General features: G+C 54.0%; 1 protein-coding gene across 1 annotated transcript; it reads left to right on the top strand.

The window, feature by feature from the left end:
- Positions 1–4,213: 4,213 nt before the first annotated feature.
- LOC119110301 (zinc finger protein-like 1 homolog) lies at positions 4,214–10,053 on the top strand. The gene is made up of 7 exons (XM_037234072.1): positions 4,214–4,728; positions 5,952–6,063; positions 6,523–6,716; positions 7,304–7,382; positions 7,729–7,824; positions 8,941–9,049; positions 9,537–10,053. The coding sequence occupies exons 1-7, from the start codon at positions 4,627–4,629 to the stop codon at positions 9,727–9,729; spliced, it is 885 nt and encodes a 294-aa protein (XP_037089967.1). The 5' UTR covers positions 4,214–4,626; the 3' UTR covers positions 9,730–10,053.
- Positions 10,054–10,333: the final 280 nt, after the last annotated feature.

Here is a 10,333-nt window from a genome sequence, read left to right as displayed (position 1 = left end):
GTCAAAGTGTGTGTGCCTGGAGGGAGGTCAGTGACAGTTGATGCGCTGGTCGTGGCAACGAAACCATTAGGTTTTCGTGCCATTCTGGGAATGGACGGTGTAGGCGCGCTGGAGGGCGTGACGGTGCGGTCGCCTTCTGATGTATGTTTCGCGATGGAGAGAGAGGCTTGTGGGGGAGCCGGCGATAGAGAGGTTTGTGCCGGAGCGGATGGCCCGGTGGACCTAGTGGTAGAAAAGGAGGACTTTCGTGTCGTGTTCGATGCGACGCAGCGGCGCTGGACTGTGGGATGGAAGTGGTCGGGAGGGAAGCCGCACAGATCGGCTGAAGAACGGAGTGGGCGAGCACGTGGTGAAAAGTGAAGCGAGGGAGGACTATGATCGGGAGCTAGCGACGTGGGTGGAGCACGGGTGGCTGGTGGAGTATGACGAGGAGGAACACGGCCCAGCCTGAGGTCTCAGACCTCTGATGGCGGTGACGCAAAATAACAAGGAAAACAAGGTGACACCTGTACTAGATTTCCGGTAACTGAATTCACACGTTGAGACCCACCCGGCAGACGTAGACGTCTGCGCTGAAAAGGTCCGGGAGTGGCGTAAAAAGGTAAACAGGTAGCCCTTCTGGACTTGCAAAAAGCGTATTTACAAATTCACGTTGAAAAATTGCTGTGGGCGTATCAAACCGTCGAGCTCAAGGGGAAGAGGTTCTGTCTGACGAGACTCGGTTTTGGCCTCAACGTGGCACCACGCGCGATGAAGACGGTCTTGGAGACCATCACAGAGCAGGATGCGGAGGTGAGCAGGGCGGTGTCATCCTACATCGACGACGTCATCGTCGACGAGAGTGTGATGACTGCTGAGGCCGTGGTCGAACACCTGCAGTCTTTCGGCCTCGAGTGCAAAGCACCGACGCGTGCGTCAAGCGGCGCTCGCGTTCTGGGCCTCAGAGTCTGGGGGAGCGAGGAGAGCTGGCTTGGAAGAGGGACAATGACGTCACGGAGATCAGAGGACCGCTGACCGAGCGCAAAGTCTTCTCCCTCTGTGGTCAGTTAACAGGGCATCTGCCAGTGTGCGGATGGTTGCGGCCAGCCGCGTCACTTCTGAAACGGCGCGCCAACGAAGCAGCCAGCTCCTGGGATGACGAGACCGATGACCCGAGTGTGAGGCACCTCATGGAGGAGATCGTGAAGAAGATGAGAGCAGAGGACCCCGCCAGAGGACGCTGGGACTGTAAAAGCCGACGCTGTAACGATGTGGACGGACGCCAGCGCGCTGGCGCTGGGCGTGGTTGTTGAGGTAGACGGTGAAGTAGCGGAAGGCGGCAGCTGGTTGCGGCCGAACGACGGCGTGCATATCAACCTGGCAGAGTTGGACGCTGCTCTGAAAGGTGTCAACATGGCCATCCTGTGTGGCGCGTCGATTGTCAGGCTGATAACCGACTCCCGCACGGTCTACCACTGGATAAGTGACCTCCTCGGCAGCAAAGCCCGCCTGAAGACAAAGGCAGCCTCGGAGATGCTCATCAGGAGGAGGCTGAGCACGCTGAAGGCGCTAATCGATGAGTACCATCTGAAGGTGACGGTGCAAAGCGTGGCGTCCGCTGGCAACCGTGCGGATGCACTGACTAGGGGGCCGGCTGACTGGCGTGCAGAGGCACGGGAAGTCCCGGCCTGCGTGCTGGCGAGTGCGAATGACAACCAGGACAGGGTGAAGGAGGAGGTGGCGCGGATTCACCACGCCGCTGGCCATCCAGACGTCAGGAGGACGTTGTACTTCGCCAGGAGGGCTGAGCCGCGCGCCACCCGGCGTGTGCGCAGGACGTGGTGACGGCCTGTCAAACGTGTCATTCCATCGATCCTGCTCCGGAGAGGTGGGCCGGCGGACACCTGGAGGTAGAGACCGCATGGGACCGTGTCGCCATCGACGTGACGCACTTTCGCGGGGCGTCCTCTACCTGACAGTAGCAGACTGTGGTCCTTCCAGGTTCGCGATCTGGCGTCAGATACGTTACGAGAGCGCCACGTACGCGATCGCAGAACTGACGGCAATGTTCTGCGAGCGGGGACCGCCGGCAGAGATGGTGACGGACAACGCCACTGTGTTCCACAGCAGGGCGCTCCTGGCCTTCGGCAGTGAATGGGGCACGGCGGTACGCTACAGAGCGGCTCACGTTCTGTCGGGGAACGGCATCGTGGAGAGGAATCACCGCTCCGTCAAGGTGATCGCCACCAGGAAGGAGTGTGGAGTAGCGGAGGCCGTCTACCGATACAGCACGACTCCGAGCGACGACACTAGTGATGCCGCCACGCCGGCCGGCATGCTGTACCGGTATGCCGTGCGGGTCAAGGACGTGGACCCCGGACACGTTGTGGATAACGTGCGAGAGGACAGCCGTTACCGGGTGGGGGACGCGGTCTGGGTGAAGCCGCTGCGTGGTCGCTGCGATGAGCGGTACGGCAGAGGCGTTGTGACAGGCGTCGTGTCGCAACAGACGGTTGAGGTGGACGGCATGCCGAGGCATGTTTCGCCGGCTGCGTCCTCCCTCGGACAATCCCGTGTCCGACCAAGAGCCCCTGCCACCCGACAATAAGGATGAAGAGCCGATCTTCACTTGGTTACCTACGAATGAACGTGCCGAAGAAGAGGACCAAGGAGGGGAATGAGCGAGGTGGAGAAGAGCGGCCGGAGGATAGCGAGGAAGCTGGAGGTGGACAGGGGGCGGCGGGTCATGAAGAACCAGAAGTACGGCATCGCTCGCAGCATTTGGTGCGCGCGTGCCGTTGCGGTCTGTGTTGCGATCAGGATCGGGAGGGAGTGTGATGTGATGCACGGAGGCGTGTTATGTATGTATAGCACAGCTGCATGTGGTGCGGTCCAGGACGGGGTCAGTGGCCGTCGCGGAGCCGGCGCCAGCCCGTCCCCACTGAAACCTGACGCCGGGGAGGCGACGGGCGGGGGGGGGGGGGGGCGCCAGGCGCGGAGGCGCCATGTCACGCCCGGGGACAGGGGTGAGAGAGAGCTGAGGAGGGGCGGTGCGCTGCGAACTGTCGAGCGGTGGGGACATTTCGTTCTTGTGTTGGCGAGCTGAGACGGGAAAGACAGTGGGTGGAGAGACAGCGAGTGTGTGAAGAGACGTAATTGTGTGTGCAAAGACAGTGAATACGAACATTTGAACATCGAACGGTGTTTACTACGGCAAAGAGAGACAAGAGCTGAGACTGGCTAGTGGACATCTCTAACCTCTACGCCTCAACGCATGCATCAGTCTGATAAATGAGCATGTACCTTCGATTCTCCTCCTCCTTGAGTAAGGCACTGCCCACGAAATCCGCTGTTGTGAGTAGGGTCCCATTGACAATCATGTCCCCCCCCCCTCCCTAACTGAAAATCCGTGGCGCAACCCCTGATTACATGAGACACGCTTCCAAACTGTGTCTCAAGACATCGGGCCGCCGGAACTGAACGGTCTCGTCTATTCGAACTTGCGAGAGGAGATGCGCCACCTGCGCGCCGCACGATACGACCGAAACAAGAACGTCTGCAGTCTGCAAGCAGGAAGTTGGAAATTGGTGACAATCGACGGCTTTTGACCTGACCTAGGGGCACTACGCTTACAGCTTCAAGCGGAACCTTTGCATGGGGCATCGTATGGTGAAGGTTTCATTTCATGGGAGCAAGAGTTTCTGAGATGTGAGCTGTCGGCTTTGGCACGCGGAATTCTTCCTTTGCCCTTTACGGTGTTTGACTCAATGTAAAGGTACCATACTCCTTTCTACCCCCATACTACTTACATTAAGTTAATTTAATTGAGAAGGTTTTCAAAGCGATGAAACGGTTTATTTCTGAGAATGAGCATGTATGCTGGCCGCTGGGTAGGTTCTAGGCCTCTCAGGTAGCGGAACATCTGAACTGATTGCGAGATCGAATCTTGAGAATGAAACATACACCAGGACGAAGAACAGGCTTTTCGTCTGCTTAAAATTAGTGGTGATATAGCTTAGATGAAGCGTCATCGCTTTAAGTTGTTGGATTTGCAGCGTGATGCGCTTATGCCACCTTTCATACGTTTTAGTATTTTGTGTTGTTGTTGTTGGTTAAGGGCGCATAGCCTCCTGGGCTCAGGTGTGTTTAGTATTTTAGTAATCAAGTAGTTGGCCGCTGCTTCGCCACGTATCAACTGAGGTGCGCCATAAATGAAAACCCAGCTGACTTCTGCGCGAGTCGTGCACGATGTAGAAGCCGGTGTTGTTTTGCGGGGTTTGTGGATGTCGTGCGTTGGTCACGTTGTATATCAAGAAAAAAGGCTGGGAAAAATCGTGATTTCTGAGGCTTAAGCACTGTTGGGCGCCGAATTTTTGGAGACGGAAGACCCGAAGTTTGTTTTCAAGCATCAAGGCCTTGCGAGCAACGTTCTTTTCTAATTGAAGGAACCTGCATGATGTTGATGACTTGATAACAATATGAATAGTATGTAATTCAGCGGCTTAAGCCGTGTTGCACGTCATTTGCTTTTGTGCTCCCATCTACAGGTTGTTTTAGAGCTAAAAGAAAGCATTTCTTGTTGGTGCAGAGAAGGCAAACTATTTTCATTGCCTGTTGGTATTGGCTTTCTGTCAAGCAGAGCCAACTATGGGGCTTTGCAAATGTAGCAAGAGAAAGGTTACAAACCAATTTTGTTTTGAGCATAGAGTTAATGTGTGTGAATTTTGCATGGTCAACAGCCACCCTAAGGTAAGAAGACCATTTAGATTTGTCAGTTAACTATTTCTAATACCAGACACACAATGATACTTGCAATTGTCATAGAAGTACTGAAAATGGTGTAGGTTGACATTGGTACCTTATGTTGCAAAAGAGGATTGTACATATTTGTTTTCTGTAAGGTATTGAATATAAATGATCATAAATTAGGTATGTCTGCACTCTAACCTTCAAATTTTAATATGTGCAATAGTGAACATCAGTTCTTCCAGAGATTGCAAGGGCGTGTCAACGTGACATTCTTCTGAGAATAGTCTTTTGAAGAAAACATGAAAAAAGACCAAAATCTGTTATAATCTGACTGGACCAAACCTCACCTAGCCTGAGCTAACCTAATGATCACATGTAACCTAATCTAACCTAATCTAATCTAATCTAACCTGACCTAACCTAATTTAACCTAACCTAGCATAACCTAACCTAACCTAGCCTAGCCTAGCCTTACCTAACCTAACCTGATCTAACCTAAACTAACCTAATAATCTAACCTAACCTAACCTAACCCAATGTAACCATTCCATTGTCACTTGACTAAACCTCCCCACTCATTCCCCTTCAACCCATGTCTTAGTAGGATCGGTGCCATCAGTGTGACATTTGTCACTTGACCAACCTCTCCCATTAATATTTTAGTTATATTTTGAGGGTAAGGTGATAAGTTGTCTGTGAAATATTCCCATTTTATCACTATTTATGGTGTCATATCTTAAAAGCATCAATTGGTGGACAATTAAATATGGCAATGTCAGGTACCAATGTATGCCATGACCTGGAAAATTCTTAATTTTTTTTTCGAAGCCATTTTGTTTAGTATGTAACCTAATTTTGTGCTTGCAAAGTTTGAGGAAGTGTTTGTTGCAAATAATATGGACTTGGATATTAAATTCACTTGCATCATATAGATAATTACTATATATATATATATATATATATATATATATATATATATATATATATATATATATATATATATATATATATATCTATATATATATATATATATCTATATATATATATATATATATATATATATATATATATATAAAGATATGCATTTTACAATGTATGCAGTGCATTATTGTGTTTCATGTTCATTATCATCAGTTACCATTGACCCTGTGTTGGATATAGTAATAAACTTCACAGGTATGTTGTATGTAAAAGAAGCTAATCACAGTTGATCCTTCTTCCAGTGTATAGTCCAGTCATATCTTCACTGGCTGCAGGACAGTGACTGTGATCCAAGGTGCCAGCTATGTAAAGCTGACCTGAAAGATCACCCATGTGTTCGCCTCACCTGTTATCGTAAGTCAGAAGCACCCTTGGTGCTCTTGAAAGGCATATATATTTGAATGAAGTGTTGCATCAAAAATGATCCCTGTTGCATTTTATGCCATGATAAATATCAGTGTTGCTAAGGTGGTGTCTAGCACTCAAGTGCATATGTTTAAATATTGATTATCAATATCATGTTAAAATTATTTGATATAGTTCACTCATAAAACAATGTGGGATGCCTTTCCATGCATTTAACACATGGGCTTCCCATCTGGCACCACCATACCAGGTCACCTATCATGTGATGATGTACTCCATGCTGACATGTTCCTCTGCCAATGATTTAACCAAAAGTACTTTGGCAGATACATTTTCTGGCAGAAGTGTCCCACTGACTGTCTCTCCATCAAGCCCACCCCACCAGTCATGCTCCCCCAACAGCTGTATTCTGCTGGTTGTGTCTGAGCTACACACATATTCTGGCAGATGTGTTCCACTGGTCATGTCTGAATGAGCTGGCATTGGAACTGCCTGCCAACACTGCACCAGCCGGCTACCGGTGTCCAGCATGCGAGGAGCCGCTCTTCCCGCCGGCCAACCTGGTGTCGCCTGTGGCAGACGTGCTGCGCGCGGCGCTGCACCAGGTCAACTGGGCACGCGCCGGCCTCGGCCTACCGCTGGTCAGTGGCTGCCGCTGGGGGGCGCGCCGGCCTCCGGCTCGAGGGGCTGGGAGGCCAGGCGTGGTGCTGCGGCCGTCGTGGGTGTGAATGGGGTCAGTCGTGTGAAGTGACTGGTCATTCGCTTTTTGTTTGTGTGTGTGATGGTCTCGTGGACGGATCGGCCAACCGTAGGTATTGTGTGGGAATAGCAGTTGAGTGGGGTGATATTGTAAATTAGTGGTCATGTTTATCTGAGGGAGGGTGGGAGGGTGGGGTGGGGGGGGGGGGGCAGTTTGTGCGCAGGGTGCTCAGGGTATGATGTGCACAGGGGTTTTGAATGGCTGTGTGTTGAAGGCTTTGGTGGAAGTTGTAGGCAATAGCCATATTGCAGCATTGTGTTTCAAGTACATGTCCTGACAAATGATATAACACTCCATCAGGATGTGTTTTGCAAGATTTTTTTGCACTTCCTCATGTATTGGAAGTGAGCTAATGTTTGGACTGATGACTTGATTGATGTGTAGTGGGCCGGCCTGGCGCCAATGAAGGTGGGCCCGTGGCGGCCGCCCTCCCTGCTGTTCACCACCTGACCATCGCTGCCTTCCCAGCTGGACACTCCACCCAGCTTTGGTGGAGAGGCGCCGACGGTGGCGGGCGCCGTGCCGCTGCAGGATCAGGCCGCCGAGCGTGAGTACCGGCAGCCGTCCCCCCCCCCCCCCGGCGTACCACATGCCGGCGGGGAGCCCCACAGCCGTACGGCACACAGCGCCTGCCTACCCAGGGCTGGTGTGCCGCACGAGCCGCACTGGGCCAGATATGCTGGAACCACTTCTTTTGAAAGTCAGCTTCTCATCCACCAAACTTTGAAAACTCATTAAAACCCAAACTTTGAGATGTTGAGAAGGCCTGATCAAACTTTGAGAAGTGCTTACGGCGTAGAGTGGCCGGCCCATGCGTTAGGGATTGTCTTTTCCCTGTATCTCTCACACGGTCTTCGTCACGGCAGCGGTGCGTGTGTGTGTATGTGTTTCAGCCCGCCCCTGGGACCGGGAGCCGCCGGCTCGCAAGGACAGCAGCGTGGTGCAAGTGGAGTCGAGCAGCGCCTTCCACCGCGAGCTCAGCAGCGCAGGTAACACGGCTGCTGTCAGCTGGCCGTCTCCTCCGCTCTGTCAGCTGGCCGTCTCCCCTGCTCTGTCAACTGGCCGTCTCCCCCGCTCTGTCAGCTGGCCGTCTCCTCCACTCTGTGTGCACGGGCAGCGCTCTCCCGTGTCGGTCAGGGCGGCTAGACGCTGCTCGTGCTTCGATTGGGCGACGGATGTGTCGGTATGGCTGTGTCGGAAGGGGCGAGAATCATGCCCGGAGCTACCGGTCCTGTCGAAATGCATCGTGCCAAATTTTAGATGGCTGCGATGGCTCCTCGGTTTGCAATGCGAGACCACTGCCACCACATCTCCCATGGTAATGTTCTGACACGCTGGATAAATTATAGGTAACGAAGTGTCCAAAATACGTAACACTTCCCGATGGAAAGAGCTTGAAGGTACTTTTTGTGTGCAGGCTAGCACTGCGTGGTCTCCCCTACGGACTTGACGGGTGCATGTTATGAATGCGCTACTTGTCTTAAACGTCAAAAATAGTAGTCACCAATGTCAATGGATGTCAATAACTAGTCGCAGATGGCTGTAAAGCCGGCATTGCAGCGACTGTCGCCAGGCAATAGTTAGCTCCGGTCAATGAGTGGCCGTGTGGTTCCGTGCTGGCGCCGGTGCGCCCGGCAGCCATCTGTCGGGGGACAGGGCCCGCTGGTGACCGGGCGCGTGTCGTGCCGTCGCCGGCGCCGTCTGTCGGGGGACAGGGCCCGCTGGTGACCGGCGCGTGTCGTGCCGTCGCCGGCGGCCGTCTGTCGGGGGACGGGGCCCGCTGGTGACCGGCGCGGTCGTGCCGTCGCCGGCGGCCGTCTGTCAGGGGACAGGGCCGGCGCTGGTGACCGGGCGCGGTCGTGCCGTCGCCGGCGGCCGTCTGTCAGGGGACGGGCCCTGGTGACCGGGCGCGGGTCGTGCCGTCGCCGGCGGCCGTCTGTCGGGGGACGGGGCCCGCTGGTGACCGGGCGCGGGTCGTGCCGTCGCCGGCGGCCGTCTGTCGGGGGACAGGGCCCGCTGGTGACCGGGCGCGGGTCGTGCCGTCGCCGGCGGCCGTCTGTCGGGGGACAGGGCCCGCTGGTGACCGGCGCGTGTTGTACCGTCAGCCGAGGGCCGCCGCCTGCTGGGGGAGACGCACAGCCTGCTGGACTCGGACAGCACTGAGAACAAGTACCGGCGCCGCTCGGCGCTCGAGTGGTTCCAACGCTGGTGGAGGTGAGCTACGCCTGCCGCCCCGTGCACGTCGGTGCTGCTACGCGCCCGTCCTGCGTGTACGGGAAGCGAGATCTGGTCCGGGCGGGCTCCTGGCCGGCTCACCTGCGCTCCAGCGTACCGGCGTTGGTCCGTGCAGCAGTCGTCCGAAATGCATTGCCACTAAACAGTGTCTCAGTCTGACTGAGGCTTTGCTGTCCTCGACTTGAAGTATCACTTTGTGCTTTCTGTATCAAAGTATGTGTGTTGGTCCAAAGTGTGTTAGTCATCAGCTATAGTAAGGAGGCAATGCCGGATAAGCCGCGCAACTGAGAAATATGGGAAAGAATGATATTCCAAGCCCACTTACAATAACATTGTTTTCGAAGACTAACGTAGATATGCGTTGTGAAGGGTAGGTGGGCGTTGTGGGTGAGGCTTTTCTTGTGCATGTTTGCCTGCACTGATGTTGAAAAGAAAAAGTTCGTAGACCGTTCGCCCCCATTCGCAGGCTGATGAGCGGTCCGCCTTCGCGGCCTCGCGCCGGAGCCATCTACCGGCGGTATTTGATGGTGCTAGTTCTGGTAGTCGTGGCGCTAGTCACCATCGTGTCGGCCATGCGCTGGATGGCGGCCGGCGCCAGCTCCGATGACGACCCCATGTTTGACCCGCACTTCAACCCGAATGTGCACGTGCAAGAGTGAGGTGTCGGCTCGCTCTGTGATCATGTGACGTCATCGACCCGGCTGCGAGCCTGTGACGTCAAGTGCGCGTCGCGGAGCGAGTTGTAATTATGATGCTTCGGCGGCATGTCGAATGGGATCGTTTGTTCTTGTCTTTATTTCACACATATTTAAATCAGGCGGTCACGGATGGTCGGTGCTCGCAGCGTTGGGTGGCGATGATGTGACAGTTAACATTTTCTGTGCATATCGACTGATCGCGAGGGTTAGCTATAACCAACGCAATTGTGTGCTGATCTACTGTCGGGTACCAATTTAATATGAAATACATTGTTTACTGTCTGATGTTTGAAGCTGTAAAATGGCGAAGAATGGCGTTTCACGCTATCGATTCGGTCCAACCCCGCCTTCCATTGGTGAATAGTCTTGATTGGAAGTTGTGATGTGGTTCGCTGGTGCCCACATCTCAGGAGCGAAATGTGCCCTTCCGACTGCGCGATCACCCTGATCATGACGAAGCATTGGAGCGGCATGCTGTGGTGTGGCCGGTGGGCGCTTGCGGCACCGGTCAGGGTTTGATGGAGCGGGTGCAGATGCGCGAGCAGCAGTCGGGCGGCACCGGTTA

The sequence above is a fragment of the Pollicipes pollicipes genome, unplaced genomic scaffold (assembly GCF_011947565.3).
Source record: "Pollicipes pollicipes isolate AB1234 unplaced genomic scaffold, Ppol_2.1 Scaffold_2555;HRSCAF=2994_pilon_pilon_pilon, whole genome shotgun sequence".
NCBI lineage: Eukaryota > Metazoa > Arthropoda > Thecostraca > Pollicipedomorpha > Pollicipedidae > Pollicipes > Pollicipes pollicipes.
The sequence above is the reverse complement of the archived record's forward strand: the minus strand, read 5'-3'. Positions and strand labels throughout refer to the sequence as shown.

Bases quoted from the DNA above. Each gene is read 5' to 3' on its own strand.
- LOC119110301 (XM_037234072.1), top strand. From the start codon at position 4,627: ATGGGGCTTTGCAAATGTAGCAAGAGAAAGGTTACAAACCAATTTTGT. The intron at 7,825-8,940 runs GTAACACGGCTG...TTGTACCGTCAG, and splicing joins CCGCGAGCTCAGCAGCGCAG to CCGAGGGCCGCCGCCTGCTG. The intron at 9,050-9,536 runs GTGAGCTACGCC...CCCCATTCGCAG, and splicing joins TGGTTCCAACGCTGGTGGAG to GCTGATGAGCGGTCCGCCTT.